Source organism: Nerophis ophidion, linkage group LG19 (genome assembly GCF_033978795.1).
Source record: "Nerophis ophidion isolate RoL-2023_Sa linkage group LG19, RoL_Noph_v1.0, whole genome shotgun sequence".
In the NCBI taxonomy this organism is placed as follows: domain Eukaryota; kingdom Metazoa; phylum Chordata; class Actinopteri; order Syngnathiformes; family Syngnathidae; genus Nerophis; species Nerophis ophidion.
Window position 1 is genome coordinate 12,019,485 of NC_084629.1, and position 16,308 is coordinate 12,035,792.

Genomic DNA, 16,308 nt, shown 5'->3' on the forward strand with positions numbered 1-16,308 from the left:
AAATAGTGTACGCAGCAACATTCGTGAGGGAGGGGCAGAGACAGAGAGAGCGAGAGAGTTATGATAAACGCGCATGCGTCGCCAGGCTCTGCTTTTTACCCATAGATTTATCAGATTTTATTTTTTTATTATCTACAGCAGGGTGTCAAAAGTGTGTCCCGGAAGCCATTTGCGGCCCACAGCTAATGTTTTAAAAGGCCCACGGCACATTCTAAAAATACTATTAAAATAAACAAAAACATAAAACAAAAGTGAAATAAAAAAGCTTAAAGGCTAAATGTAATTTAGAAAAAGGCGCAACGTTGACTAATAAAACAAAGCTGGTTTTTTTTTTCTTTCAAACTGTCAGTGCTCAAAAAAATATTGAATCAAAATCAATGTTATTATGAATTATTGGCCTATTATTGACCTATCCAAGGTTCCGATTACTTCACATCACTAATAAAAATATTTTTGGTGAAAGATTTTGCAAATTTGTTAAATAAATAACCAAAAAATTTATTTTTTGTTGTTTTCTTACTGTACCGAAAATGAACCGAACCGTGTTTTTTTTTATACGGACCGAACCGAAATTTTTATGTACTGTTACACCTCTAGTATTTTCTTAAAGTGACACACAGACATCAAGGGTCACCTCATTACTCCTTGTATTACATACTCTGTTGATGTTTCAGTATCATTTGTTATCATAAGGTGCTTTTTCTAGTGATGGGTCAAACAACTACTTGTATATTAACACTGGAGTTTTGCTGCTTTTGAATCGGAGACCCCTTTTTGCCTGTGTTTATTCTTTTTCTTCTCTCCTCGCCCCATGGTGAGTCTTTTTGGAATAAGTTTTGCAATAAAATATATGCAAATCAACCTATGCAGCCTGTGTTGCATTACAGTAATTATATAAGCAAAACAATATCATGTAACAAGAAAACTATGTTGCCAGTAGGATTGTCAAAATTAACAAGTTAACTCATGTGATTGATCACAAAAATTTGTCGCATTAACCAAGAACACACCTAAATTAATCATGCCATTTATTTTGAGCGTACATTCACTTTTACCTTAACTGCCAAATGGTCAGTGATCAGACCAATGCATACGTGAGTACCGGCAAATTTACCTCCAAAATACAGGCCGCAAGCATTTTAGATAAAACTGCTATCCAGTTATGTGCAAATAAATTACATGCATTCAAATAAAATGTTTAAAAACATTCCTGGATGACATTATGACTAGGGATGTCCGATAATATCGGACTGCCGATATTATCGACCGATAAATGCTTTAAAATGTAATATCGGACATTATTGATATCTGTTTCAAAATGATCGGTATCTGTTTCAAAAAGTAAAATTCATGAGTTTTTAAAACGCCGCTGTGTACACGGACGTAGGGAGAAGTACAGAGCACCAATAAACCTTTAAGGCACTGCCTTTGCGTGCCGGCCCAGCCACACAATATGTACAGCTTTTCACAAACACACAAGTGAATGCATGCATACTTGGTCTACAGCCATACAGGTCACACTGAGGGTGGCTGTATAAATAACTTTAACACTGTTACAAATATGCGCCACATTGTGAACCTACACCAAACAAGAATGACAAACACATTTCGGGAGAACATCCGCGCCGTTACACAACAGAACAAATACTCAAAATCCCTTGCAGCCCTAACTCTTCCGGGACGCTACAGTATACACCCTCTCTACCCCCTGATTGTCCCCACCCCAATCCCGCCCACCTCAACCTCCTCATGCTCTCTCAGGGAGAGCATGTCCTAAATTCCAAGCTGCTGTTTTGAGGCATATTAAAAAAAATAATGCACTTTGTGACTTCAATAATAAATATGGCAGTGCCATGTTGGCATTTTTTTCCATAACTTGTTTTATTTTGGAAAACCTTGTTACATTGTTTAATGCATCTGGCGGGGCATCACAACAACATTAGGCATAGTAATGTGTTAATTCCATGACTGTATATATCGGTATCGGTTGATATCGGAATCGGTAAGTAAGAGTTGGACAATATCGGATACCGGCAAAAAAGCCATTATCAGACATCTCTAATCCTGACAATAAAATTGCATTTGTGTACAATTATTGGGGTCTTTTTTAAGCCAATTTTAATCATGCAAGGCAGTAATCACCTTTGATTAATCTGATTTTTAAAAATATCATTTTACAGTCCTAGTTTCTACCAGCACTCAGCATTAAGGCATATATTTTATTGCAAAACTTATTCCAAAAAGACTCACCATGGGGCGAGGAGAGAAGAAAAAGAATAAACACAGGCAAAAAGGGGTCTCCGATTCAAAAGCAGCAAAACTCCAGTGTTAATATACAAGTAGTTGTTTGACCCATCACTAGAAAAAGCACCTTATGATAACAAATGATACTGAAACATCAACAGAGTATGTAATACAAGGAGTAATGAGGTGACCCTTGATGTCTGTGTGTCACTTTAAGAAAATACTAGAGGTGTAACAGTACATAAAAATTTTGGTTCGGTCGGTATAAAAAAAAACACGATTCGGTTCATTTTCGGTACAGTAAGAAAACAACAAAAAATAAATTTTTGGGTTATTTATTTAACAAATTTGCAAAATCTTTCACCAAAAATATTTTTATTAGTGATGTGAAGTAATCGGAACCTTGGATAGGTCAATAATAGGCCAATAATTCATAATAACATTGATTTTGATTCAATATTTTTTGAACACTGACAGTTTGAAAGAAAAAAAAAACAGCTTTGTTTTATTAGTCAACGTTGCAATTTTTTCTAAATTACATTTAGCCTTTAAGCTTTTTTATTTCACTTTTGTTTTATGTTTTTATTTATTTTAATAGTATTTTTAGAATGTGCCGTGGGCCTTTTAAAACATTAGCTGTGGGCCGCAAATGGCTTCCGGGACACACTTTTGACACCCTGCTGTAGATAATAAAAAAATAAAATCTGATAAATCTATGGGTAAAAAGCAGAGCCTGGCGACGCATGCGCGTTTATCATAACTCTCTCGCTCTCTCTGTCTCTGCCCCTCCCTCACGAATGTTGCTGCGTACACTATTTGTTTTGTTTTTAACCCCTTCTTAATCCTGAACGTACATTGAAAATACACGCAACCATAGCTTAAAATGCCGGACATTTGAGGCATTTAAGAAACTCCACCCGCACAGCCCCGCAAAAGAGGACATCCGGTGAAAAGTCACGTTCGTTGTGTCCTTGGGCAAGACACTTCACCCTTGTTCCTGATGGGTCCTGGTGAGCGCCTTGCATGGCAGCTCCCACTATCAGTGTGTGAATGTGTGTGTGAATGGGCGAATGTGGAAATAGTGTCAAAGCGCTTTGGGCCCTTTAAAAAGGGGTAGAAAAGAGCTATACAAGTACAACCCATTTACCATTTATTAGTAAATTGCACAGTTTAGTACATGTTCCGTACAATTGACCACTAAATGGTAAACCCCGAATAAGTTTTTCAACTTGTTTAAATCGGACTCCACGTAAATCAATTCATGCTGGAGCCTATCTCAGCTGCATTCAGGCGGAGGGCGGGGTACACCCTGGACAAGTCGCTACCTCATCACAGATAGACGGACAACATTCACTCACATTCACACACCAGGGCCAAATTAGTTAATTAGGGGTTAAATCACCATAAAATGATTCCGGGGCGCGGCGCCGCTGCTGCCCACTGCTCCCCTCACCTCAAGTCAAGGGTGATGGGTCGAATGCAGAGAATAATTTCACCACAACTAGTGTGTGTAAGACAATCATTGGTACTTTAACTTTTAACTTTAATAACAAAGATGTATCTTCATAACACATTTCTGTATATATAGAAACTGTACAATATCATATTGACCACGCCCTCGCAAACGGAATTGTGTACAAAATGTCCTTAATGTAGCTTCCTGCCACTCCCCCTTATGTCCACAGACGGTAGCGGCACAGAGCGAGTCCCCAGCACCACCACAGCCTCAGCTTCCGCCTCCAACGCCACTTCCTGAGCGCCGCAGACCACCGCCAACCTCCGAGTCCCCCCCCCCCCTTCCCCATTGTTGTCCCAGCCCAGGTGCGGGGTAAGGTAAGGCGGGGCGAGCTCAAAACCCGACCTGCTCTCCCAAAACCAGCGCCGACACCCCCTTCGAACTGCGCCTGCCATCCAGCTCTTTACGAGTGGTCTCCACAGGGGGGGGGGGGGACGGGTACGCAGGCGTGTGAAGATACGAATATACCCTTCTCACGTTGCTCGTCTGCTAATCTTTTTCTTGCTTGCCGCTATGAAACCACTGAAAGAAGAAGTGAGCCCGACCCCACCCGCCGCCCATTTTTACAGCACCCTGAACCCCCTAATTATTACTATAAATATAATTATTATTAGTTTTCTCCTGTATAGTGCATGACCTGAGAATGGTTAGGGTCAACTGAGGGGGGGGGGGGGCGGTCTTCCACTCACCTTTGACCTCAAGGCATGGGGCCTGTATACACACACACACACACACACACACAAACACACACACACACACACACACACACACACACACACACAGATGCATGATGTATGTGCAAAAGGGTTTATCTTATTTTTTTTTTTGCCACCAGGGGTTGTTTTTAAAAAAGTGCTTTGCAAGCCATTTTACTCAACTTTGTTTTGTTTTTTTTTTTAAAAAGGAAAAAAAAAAAAAAGTTCTCCCCCTGGGCGTTTTTGTTGTCGTTTATCCGTGTGCTTGTATAATATATACATACCGCATTACATCCACAGTTTATAAATGACTTTTCCTTCTGTATAAAAGGTATATATAGATATATGTATATTAACTACCGCCGTTCACAAGTCATTTATTGGTGAGTTCATATCCATCAAGAGCCGCGGCAATATTTGCCGCTGCCTTTAAAAGGCAATAGAATTAGACAACGTGATGTTTTTTTGTTTTTTTTTAAGTTGTTTTGTTTGCTGGAATGTGCTGAAATTCCAGCACTCCTCGTCGTCTTTACGGTGTCCGATGTGGGGGGCGCTCTTTCCATCGAACACTTTGAACCACTAAGTTGTTCGGTACGGTCCTATCCACGGACAATTCTCACGACTACAACAGCAAAAAAAAAAAAAAAAAAAAAAAATGGGGATAAAAAAACTGAATATGTATATACAGTATATATGCGCCTCACCAAATTGTTTTTTCTTTTTTTGGTATGTGTTCAAGGTATGTACATATGCAGACCCATGTACTGTTTATGAGCAAAGAGGGAGGGGAGGAAAAAACAAACAAAATAAACCGAATCTGGTTGTTGATGGATATTGTAGATGCTGACGAGCGTTATCCAGCCATATGTTCAATTTTACCTGTACAGAGCAGTAGAGGGCGGCTGTAAGATTATTGTAAGCAGAACTAGTCATGTATAGTGTAACTATAGTTTGGAGTGCCTTTGCTTTCATACACCTTCGCCTTGTTTCCCCTAAAAGACTCTCCTTTTGGTGCTGTTGAATGACACCCCTCACCCCTCACCCCCATCGCCTCTTTTGTCCTTGCACAGGTTCATTGTAATATAATATACAGATAGTTCACTGACTGTTAATGGTGACTGAACTGTTTATTTCAACAAATGCGCTCCTATATTGTCTTGGCCGCAGTGCTCACCAGGACCTCTAGGGGGGGTCAGTTGGTTGGCAGACTTGAGTATACATGACGTGACGTCATGCTGTGTGCTGTACTACCAGGGAGTGTTAAGGGCAGCTGGTCACAAACGAATGATATTGTGTATTTAAGTCATAGGAGTCAAAGGAATTTGGGCGGGGAAAAAATCCAGAAAAAAATGTATTTAATTAAAAATAATTGAGAATGATATAAAATTTTAAAAAAAAATTATACAATGACAGCTCAATCATAACTATAAAAAAATATTAAATTTTTTTAGTTAATTTTTAAACTACCATAAAAAAATGCTTCTGGAATAGTATCACTTTTTCCCCCTAGTTAAAACAAGGTTATTTGTTTTATAAATGATTGACGTTCTACCCACAATTGAGAATGATATAAAAAATATTTAAAGTTTAGTAGTACAGTATTACCAATTAACATAACACGATGAAGACTTAAAAAAATGGATACAATGACAGCTCAATCATAACTATAAAAAAATAATATTACAACCTTTTTGTAATTAATTAAAACCTGACGTTCTCCTCACGATTTCTTTTTAAAGTACCATAAAAATGCTTATGAAATAGAATAGTCACTTAACTATAGTTAAAACCAGGTTATTTTTTTTATAAATTATTGACCTTCTACCCACAAGAGTGAGTGAGCATCACGACCTTATTTACGATCTACTTCTCTGACTGTTGGGCTACTTTTCCTCCGAACTTGAGCCTTTATTCTCACAACAATTTTCGATGTTACGTAGCGCCTCTTAATACTCCTTGGTCAATGTGTCAGTGTTGCTTCTTAAAAGGTGACGATGTATACACACCGTCGCCGAGTGGGGACATCTTTTGCTTTATATGTCCGCCATCCTGGAGGGGGCGGTGGCATTTTTTTTGTCAAGAATTCAGTAGCACCTAAAGGGGTGGAGTCAAGTGACCTCTCCTGCTTGCTGTAATTTTGGCATCCACGAACATGTTGCAACCCTTACCTTACCTTACCTCCCACCTACACTTCAATAAAATCACCAAAAAGGTTGCCAAAAAAAAGGAGAAAAAAAAGACATGCAAGTGGAGATGCTAGTGTTTTATGTTAGCCTAGCACAACGTGCTAACCGGGGTTCCAGAAAAATCTTTGAAGAAAAAAACAAAACAAAAAACATCCCGTATAACAGTACTACTTGAATGACTCTGTTTGTGACTGAAATCTTTATTTTGTTTTTTGTTTGTTTTTTTTCTTCTGTTCTGTGAAGGTATGCTAAATGTGCGCCTCTGTAAATATTCCCTCTGCGTGCTCTGAGGAATAGTTCCCTGGTACTGTAATTTGCATTAAATAAAGAGTAGGATAGCCTGGAAATGATCACATTTGCTGCTTGTCCTTTTTTTTATATATCACGAGTGTTCCTTAAATATTCTAAAACATTTGAGTTATGATTTTTTTTTTTTACAATTTAAAATTTTTTTATCACATTTTACATGCTTATTGTGGCAATAAAATATATTTTATTCTAACAATAGTCAAGTAATTGTCTTAAAACAGATTTCTAACAAACAAATGAACAAAATACAGCATAAATACAAATATTTAACGGACATTTAAGTTTGTTATTTAATGTTGAAAAATATTAATACAACTAAAGCTATGACGGAAACATAATCCTAAAATATGTCTTTTTACATAAAACATGAGTAATTGTAAAAAGTTGATTCTATTGTACACTTAAAAACTGAAGAACCTTTTAAGAACTTTTTATGAAGTGTATTTCAATAGAAAAAATACAATTTTAGAAATTATTTAATTAGGATAAAATACATTTCAACATAACATGTTATTGTCTGATTTTATCTTCAAAAAAACTAAATGCCCTAAAAAAAAATTAATCAAATTTAATTATTAAAATTGCTTTAAAAAAACAAACATAACTAAATTGTCCTAATAAATCAATTAGGAATAAAATGTTTAAAATGCCCTTTGTTCTAAAATACACCAAATGCTGTATTTGGATAAATGTCTGCAAAAACTGTTTTAAAGACTTTAAATGTATTGTGTACTTTGGCCACTGGGGGGCGGTGTCCCTCCTACTTCACCGTGCACAATGACTACTTGTTGCAAACCAGTAGTCATAGAAACAAAATAATTGTGTACATTTGATTCTGTGGTAATTTTACAATGTGGTAAAATACTAAGCCTTTCTGTGAAAAATATCTAAAATACATACTACATGTCTTTCTTTTTTATTGATTCAAACTTACTCATCTACACTGGGTATGGAAAGTATTCCCTTTAAATGTTTCAGTCTTTGTTTCATTGCAGCCATTTGCTGAAATAAAAAAAATAATTTTATTACTCATTAATGTACACTAAACACCCCATTTTGACAGAAAAAAACAGAAATTCAGAATTATTTACAAATTTACATTATTGCAATCAGTTGATAAAACATTGTCCTTTACAATTATAAAAGCTTTTTTTTTTTTAAATCTACTACTCTGCTAGCATGTCAGCAGACTGGGGTAGATCGTGTTGAAATCCTATGTATTGAATGAATACAGAATCGTTTTGAATTGGAAAAATATCGTTTTTGAATCGAGAATTGCGTTGAATCGGAACAAAAATAAAACCGATAAATAATCGAATCGCGACCCCAAGAATCGATATTTAATCGAATCGTGGGACACCCAAAGATTCGCAGCCCTATTAAACACAGCTAAAAATAACAAAAGAGTGGCCTAACAACTTTGTGACCATTCTTGAGAGGCTCATCCAGAACTCAGACCTATTAAATGATAAATGGGTTGTACTTGTATAGCGCTTTTCTACCTTCAAGGTACTCAAAGCGCTTTGGCACTACTTCCACATTTACCCATTCACACACACATTCACACACTGATGGAGGGAGCTGCCATGCAAGGTGCTAACCAGCACCCATCAGGAGCAAGGGTGAAGTGTCTTGCTCAGGACACAACGGACGTGACGAGGTTGGTACTAGGTGGGGATTGAACCAGCGACCCTCGGGTTGCGCACGGCCACTCTTCCACTGCGCCACGCCGTCCCTATTGTACAGGATTGCTTATTATTTTTATTGGATAGTAGTCTGTTTATTTCAATTGTTAGTTTTTTCCTTTATTACCTTTTGTGTTATTTATTTCACCCCATATTTGTTCCCACTACTGCACCTTAATTTGGAGTCTTTAATCTCATTATATGCAAATATAATGACAATAAAGTCCATTCTATTCTATTCAATTCTAAACTTAATTGAGCATCTCTGTAGAGACCTGAAAATGGTTGTCCGCCAACATTTATCATCCGACCTGACAGACACTGGAGAGGATCTGCAAGAAGAATTGCAGAAGATCCCCAAATCCAGGTGTGAAAAACGTGTTGCACCATTCCCAAGAAGACTGGTAAGGCTGCACTTGCTCAAAAGGTACTTCCACTCAATACTGAGCAAAAGGGTCTGAATACTTATGACCATGTGATAGTTCAGTTTGCAATCAATTTGTATGGGTTGCTGACTGTACATTGACGAGAAATCTAACTTTTGATTTTAGCAAACGGCTACAATGAAACAAAGTGACAAGTGTAAAGGGGCTTAAATACTTTCAGTACCCACTGTATGTTTACAGGTGTGACATTTTAAGTAGAACAAGAGTACGTGGAAAAATTGAGAGAACAAGTCGGCTCACAGGGAAAAAAAGATTAGAGCGGATAAATCTTGAGTCATGCAAGCAAGTCGAAGTGCGTGAAAGTTATTATTGTGCAACAGAAACTATTCACAAGACTTATTAATAAACGTGTTAAATGAATATCTCCAGCAGTGTCATGAAACATGAGCATTATTTGTTACCTCATTTTTGATACAAGTCTTCAACTAGTGTACGTAGAGGGGCGACAGTTATTCGGCCACGTCCTCGCTCTGATCCGGGTCGAGCATCTGGTCCAAGGCTTTCTGGGCCGCCACCTCAGAGAAGCGGGTCACCTGCGGCGTGCCCATCGTGCTCGACTGGATCTGCGGCTGCGGCAGACCCTCCACGATGCTGCGGACCGCCAGCAGGTGTCTGCGTTGTCTCTCTTGCACTGGGAACAAAGACCATGATCGGAGTTGTGGAACATCTTCAAAGATTTGGAATCAGACCAAAAAAAAAATGCCAAACAAAAATTGATTTTTTTTTTCTTTTTTTGTTTTTGTTGCAATAATTCTGAAAGATTAAACATGGGATGCTACTACAGTATCGTGACTTGGTATTCCAGACTTTGTTTTAGTGCTTAACTTGTTTTTACACTTTATAACTTTATTTGCAAAGGAAAACAACTCATTTTTGTTTTAAATTAAGACTTTACGACTTTTTTTTTTTTTTTGTCCTGTCCAGCTTCTCAGGCAAATCATATAGTTGATGTAAATGCCCAGATTTACTTTACAAAAGAGAAGTGTAAGATACTTCTCTTGTTGTCTTATTTGAATGTGACTTTATTAAATGTATTTATATTATCATTTTACTTTACGACTTAAAGAAGAATACTCCTGTATTTACTACTGCAATAGTTGGCCTTTTTTGCTCACAATAATTTCTACATTTTTGTAATGATTCAATTTTCAACTTTTTTTTTATTAGTTCATAGTAACTTCAGGCTTCTTTCTCCTAACAATAATTTAAAAAAAAAGTAATAAAATGTTTTATTTCTATAATATTGGGATTTTTTTCCCTAACGATACATCTTTTTGTTAACATGACTTCTTTTTCCTAGATAACCTAATTTTTGTAATGACAACAAATCTAAATCTACAATAGTATTATGTTATATTTGTTTTAAATGATAATGTTTTCATGTAGCTAGTGTGTGACAATCATTGGTACTTTAACTTTTTAACTTAAATGATACAACTTTTATTCTTCCCCTTTGTGACTATTGTTTTGTACTATTACAATCGATCACATATTTGACTTCTATAACCAAGACTACTTTTTTTTGTAAAGTAGAAAAAAGCAGCTGCAATGTTATGTCTTTTAAGTCAGTTAGATTTTATTTTCATCTAATACCATAAAGTTACTTTATTTTTGTAATATTACAACTTTTCTCATTACATATGATATATTTAACAGGACAATTTATTCCTAGTAATGTTAAAAATACTGTTTAAATGTATTCTTATATTATGATTTTTTTGTGGTATTATTCACCTTATTTAGGCTATTATTATTTACCTTTTCAACAAAATATTTCACTTATCAGGACAATTTAAAATTCTTGTAAATTCTGTGCAACAACGTGACTTCAGCAATGCTAAAGTCACATTATTGCTATTACAAGAATTTTAAAGACATGTTAGAGAAGCCATCTTTATCTTTTGTCGAGAGCTTAGGTACTTTTACAAAACACTTTAATCGAATTGAAAGAAAAGTGCGTTCTTTGCGCTAAAAATGTTGGCAGACGGACTGTGGTTATTTACTCTGAGCTTGCTATTTTGCAAGAGCTCTGTATGGTAAAACAAACAATATAACACACTAACCTCTCTGCCTGACGCTGATCTTCTCCACTTCTGGGATCAAGAAGCTGTACACCAATTCCGACACGATCTCCTCTGACTGAAGGTTGTTGCGGCTGCGTGCACAGAATCCCAATAAGGCATGAGTACAGTTACTAAAATGTCACAAGCAGACACGACGGTGTGGTCCATCACCTCTCCTCGATGGCGTAGGCGATGTCATTGACCTCCTTGGCCACCCTGCGGATCTCTTCTCTGGCCTGCTGGTCTGCTGTTATCTCCATGGTGTCCAAGATGACGTCCTCAAAGTACAAGTCCACCGTTTCCTGGTGGACCTGCACCACCTGACGCACGCGCACACTCGCTTGATAAGCCATCTTTTTGCCGACCACCCGGACCAACAACGTACTTGTCTGAAGATCTCGTCGTCCTCCAGTCGTCTGCGCTCCTCGGTCTGCCTCTTCCCGCTCTCCTCGGCCTCCCTGCGCAGACGCTCCCTCTCGGCCAGCAGGGTGAAGGCGTGGATGCGGCGCTCCTCCTGGAGACGGATCAGCTCCTTGGACAAAGTGTCGAAGGCGTACTCCAGCTCGGCACCCACGGCTGCGGCACGGGAAGCCTCTTCGCGTGACCTCTGCCAGGGAAGAAGAAGGGGTGGGAAAAAAGCAAACACAAGAAGTACACAATTTTAACTAAAACAGTGATTCTCAAACAATTCAATACAAAGCTGGATGAATTTGATGTAGAAGAACTTCACTTCAGTCCACTATGGAGGACATTTGTGTTCTGGGGCCACCGATACAATTATTACCTTTGGACAAATCAAGTGAAAGCAGTCAGTCTAGCCCCGCCCTTTCAGTTTGATATTGCGCTGAACTGTTCTTTTTTTTTAGTGCAAAGAGGACATTTAGTGTTCATGTCTTCAAACAGTGGCCTTGGCTCTAATAGATGCTGTGTGATGATTCCCCATGTGCGTCTTCCGTTTGAAGAAATAAACGACTGATTTCTTTCTCCAGGTTGCTGTAATTTGCCTTTGTAATGACATTTGATAATCCCTATGTGTGGCCGTTGCATCTGTAAAGCTGTAATTTACAGTGAATCGGAATCGTGGGGTGCCCAAACTAACAAGTGGCACCAAACGACCTCTCTTTTAAGCAAGCTTTTCTTCCTGTCACTCACACACCTCACAACTGTTGTGCAAAACATTTTGTTACTTATGTGATTTTAATAGTCTTTGAAAAAGTGGGGATGTCTTATACTTTCACTGTAAAGAGTAAATCCCCTGCATATATGAACGTTTTTTTTACCTTAAGTTGCCACTTTTCTCGCTCCTCTTTGAGGGCCAAGACCAGTTCTTTGTCGGCCTCCTTCATCCTCTGTTCCTTTGCTCTCAGGGCGTGTGTGGTTCTCAGTTCCTTGATAAGGTCCAGGTGGTTTTCTTTGTCGTTAAATATCTGCATAGACACACAATTTTAAAGGGATAACCCGACATTACGGCGTGAAGGACGCACGGACCTCAGTTTGTATGCTTCTTCCTCTCAGTAGTTTCTGCAGATGGATGACTGCCAGCTCCTTCTCTTCCTCGCCCTACAAGCAACATGGGAATGGATGTGGATTTCACGTGTAGCGTAAACTTGCAAAGGTGTGTCAGGTAAATCAACTGGCCTCTGGGGGTTCCTCCACAGTGGGGGTAACAGGACGAGGAGCAGGCTTTTCCTTCTTGACGAGATATTTAGCCAGCTCCTCCTTCAGGTCCTGCAGAAGCACAAATGATAGTCCATGAGCAATGCGGAGGTTTCCACCCAACGCTCGTGTACCTTGTACTTCTGTAACAGAAAACTTCTTCTGCTCTCGGGCGGCCTTATGATGACTTTGCTCATGTTGAGTTTGGCTTTGGCGTACTTCTTCTGCTGCTTATATGGGTCGGCGGGTTTGTGCACTTGATTGAACGAGCCTGAAAATAAGTTACAACCATGTTGTCCTTAGCTCACAACGAAGCACACGTTCTAATTTTCATCAAATCCATTCATGAATGTCACTTGTCGTTACAACTCTGTACAGTATGCATCGCAACTCCCTTCATATGCACCTGGTCTGAATAAGACGGATGAAAAGAGCACAGCTCCCTCCCCCAATTCTCACCACATTCTACAGAGGCACTCAAGGGAGCCTACTGACCAACTGCATCTACGTCTGGACTGGAGCCTGCAGTGCCTCAGACTGGAAGTCTCTCCAGAGAGCGGTGGGGACGGCGGAAAAGATCATCAGGACTCCTCTTCCTCCTATCCAGGAGATCGCAAAAAGCCGCTGCCTGACCAGGGCTCATAAAATCTGCAGAGACTCCTCCAACCCCCACCAAGTACTGTTTTCACTGCTGGACTCTAGAAAGAGGTTCCGCAGCCTCTGAAGCAGAACCTCCAGGATCTGTAACAGCTTCTTCCCTCAGGCTGTAAGACTCTTGAACGCAACATAATAATCCCCTCAATTCCCCCCCAAAAATGGATTAACTCGCTGGAATATAAAAACAATATAACATACATCCATAAACGTGGATGCATATGCAAAAGTGCAATATATTTATCTGTACAGTAATCTATTTATTTATATCTGTACCTTATTGTTTTTTTTATCCTGCACTACCATGAGCTAATGCAATTAAATTTTGTTCTTATCTGTACTGTAAAGTTCAAATTTGAATGACAATAAAAAGCAAGTCTAAGTCTAAGTTCAGGGTTGCCACTAAAATGACTGTGGCTATATTAAACTTATTTTTCAAAAATATTTTACTAGATATATATATTTTTAATGTTTTTTTACTCACTTTTACTGACTAATTTCAAACCCTTCACCGCTAAAAATAGCAGTCTAGTGAGAAACGCTGAATACATGCTAAATGTAATTGAAAATCGTTGACGCATTCTGGATTCAGATTCTGGATGTGACTTAAGAGAAACCCAGGTATTCATGGATTAGAAAAAAAAGGTACCACATTTGCATTTAATGCAACAAAGTTAGCATCCTGCTAAATCATCAGCTAAAATGTCTTATGTTCGTATTACAAGCATTTTTGGGGGATTTTGATTGAGGATGAAAATCATATGAATCTAAGTTACCAGAGCGAGTTACCACATTGTACAGAAATGTATTCACAACTTTTCAGGTTATGCCGGTGTTACAAAATTTCTCATTTCAAAATGAAAAAATTCCTCAAACCGTAAAACCAAATTTCAACTCATTGAATTTATAGTTATGTTCACGTTCTGAAAAATATCCTTATTCTAAAACCTAAAACGTAATTAATTTGTTCTTCGTATGATTTACAAATAAAACAAAATACATTTAAATACATCCCAAACTTTTAGTTTAGGTCTACTTTTCAAAGTTGATTTTGTGTTGCGTTTGTCTTACATGTATTTTCTGGTTTATGATTGTTGATGCAAATCATGTTGATAAAAAAACAAGCTTGTCCTTGGATAATATCAAAGTTATTTACCAAATCAAACATAAGTCTATTCACAATTTTAATATTATGCTTGTATCACATTTTAAAATATCAAAATTCCTCCCTGCCTTTAACTGAATGTTGGCGGATTTAAAAAAAACTTAATTTGGTAATGGATGATAACCTACTCAGTGGCCTAGTGGTTAAAGTGTCCGGCCTGAGATCGGTAGGTTGTGAGTTCAAACCCCGGCCGAGTCATACAAGACTACAAAAATGGGACCTGTTATTTCCCTGCTTGGCATTCAGCATCAAGGGTTGGAATTGGGGGTTAAATCACCAAAAATGATTCCCGGGCGCGGCCACCGCTGCTGCCTACTGCTCCCCTCACCTCTCAGGGGATGATCAAGGGTAATGGGTCAAATGCAGGGAATAATTTTGCCACACCTAGCGTGTGTGTGACACTCATTGGTACTTTAACTTAACTTAACAAAAAGTGCCAAAATTCATTGAGATGTTTTCACAGATTATCTTTTTCTTTTTTTTACAAAATGTACTTAAAAGCAACATAGCAAATTTCATTTAAATTCCATAACATTTTGGGTCATGTTCGCAAATAGTCTGGAACCATGGTCAGAAGTTAGTTAGTTTGTTCTTGGATCATTCCTAAACTGGTAACTTTTCTCATCAAAATACATTCCAAACAAAAGTACAGTGTTTTATTTTCCGATATTATTGTATTTCCTATTTTACTGATCAACATGTACATAATGTTACAGCGTCCAAAATATCAGATATATTTGTTAAATAAAACCCCTACCATAGTTAAATGAATACTTAGACCTACTAGGCTAATTTCAATGTTGGTCATTATGGTGGTTTTTGGAAAGACACGTTTTTTCAGAGGTGGTACTGACATTGACTCCCTGTCCACTTCAGGGTCAATTTTAAAGTTATATTATTCCTTTTTAAATGTCTTATTAGCCTTGCGCCTTATCTATCTGACGTGCTTTTACCGCATCAACCCTCGCGGGCCCTGAGGTCCTCTGGCACTGGCCTTTTGTCTTTACCAAGTACTAGAATACAGACCCGTGTTGAGGCGGCGTTTAGCCACTATGGCACCCCCACCTGTGGAATAGCCGCGAGGGAACCTCAGGACTGCAGAGCACGTTGAAATAAACATAAAATATTTGTAAAAATAAAACAGAAATAATACAATAATTAGTTAATAAAAATATAACACAGAGAATAATAGTAGTAATAATAGCAATAGATAAGATGTAAAATAACACAATAGAAATAAAAAATAATCATGATCAGTAAAAAAGCCTGATTAAAAAGGTGTGTATTTAGCCTTTTTTTATAACTTAAATAGTGCTGTGTATGTGTGCATGTTTTCTTTTAATTTGTGTTCAGCACTTTAAATTTGCCTGTTGCCTGTGTTTGAAAAGTGCCATATGAACAAAGTTTTATTTGATTGGAAGTATAAGCTCCGTGAAGAAGCCCAGAATGGTTTTATTTAAATGTTCGCAACAACTTAAGCGTTCCTCACGAAGAAACCTCACAAAGTATTAAATCCATAAACTTGTATAAAACGGAGTAAATGGCAAGGTTTTGCAACGTACAAAATCCCATATTTTTTTTAACCAATTTTCCAGAGATTTCCATTTTTAAATGAAAAAAATTGATGCTCCTTTTAAGACACAGGTAATAAAGGTTATTGTGAAACGCACTGATGTTTTTGGTGCAAAA

At 37.9% G+C, this 16,308-nt stretch overlaps 2 protein-coding genes across 6 annotated transcripts in view; one reads left to right on the forward strand and one right to left on the reverse strand.

The window, feature by feature from the left end:
* Positions 1 to 6,991, forward strand: part of gsk3ba (glycogen synthase kinase 3 beta, genome duplicate a) — a 71,776-nt gene extending 64,785 nt beyond the window's left edge. For all 4 annotated transcript variants that reach the window (XM_061879163.1, XM_061879166.1, XM_061879165.1 and 1 more), the window contains exon 11: positions 3,930 to 6,991. In XM_061879163.1, the coding sequence (XP_061735147.1) occupies positions 3,930 to 4,000 (71 nt within the window). In that variant the 3' untranslated portion in view covers positions 4,001 to 6,991. The remainder of the gene's footprint in view (positions 1 to 3,929) is intronic.
* Positions 6,992 to 7,466: 475 nt separating this feature from the next.
* The window catches only part of cfap91 (cilia and flagella associated protein 91), a 34,570-nt gene continuing 25,728 nt past the window's right edge, over positions 7,467 to 16,308 (reverse strand). For both annotated transcript variants that reach the window (XM_061879169.1, XM_061879168.1), the window contains exons 10-17: positions 12,935 to 13,071; positions 12,783 to 12,872; positions 12,633 to 12,704; positions 12,425 to 12,571; positions 11,530 to 11,751; positions 11,316 to 11,464; positions 11,145 to 11,236; positions 7,467 to 9,712 (exon numbers count right to left, since the gene is read on the reverse strand). In XM_061879169.1, the coding sequence (XP_061735153.1) occupies positions 9,531 to 9,712; positions 11,145 to 11,236; positions 11,316 to 11,464; positions 11,530 to 11,751; positions 12,425 to 12,571; positions 12,633 to 12,704; positions 12,783 to 12,872; positions 12,935 to 13,071 (1,091 nt within the window). In that variant the 3' untranslated portion in view covers positions 7,467 to 9,530. The remainder of the gene's footprint in view (positions 9,713 to 11,144; positions 11,237 to 11,315; positions 11,465 to 11,529; positions 11,752 to 12,424; positions 12,572 to 12,632; positions 12,705 to 12,782; positions 12,873 to 12,934; positions 13,072 to 16,308) is intronic.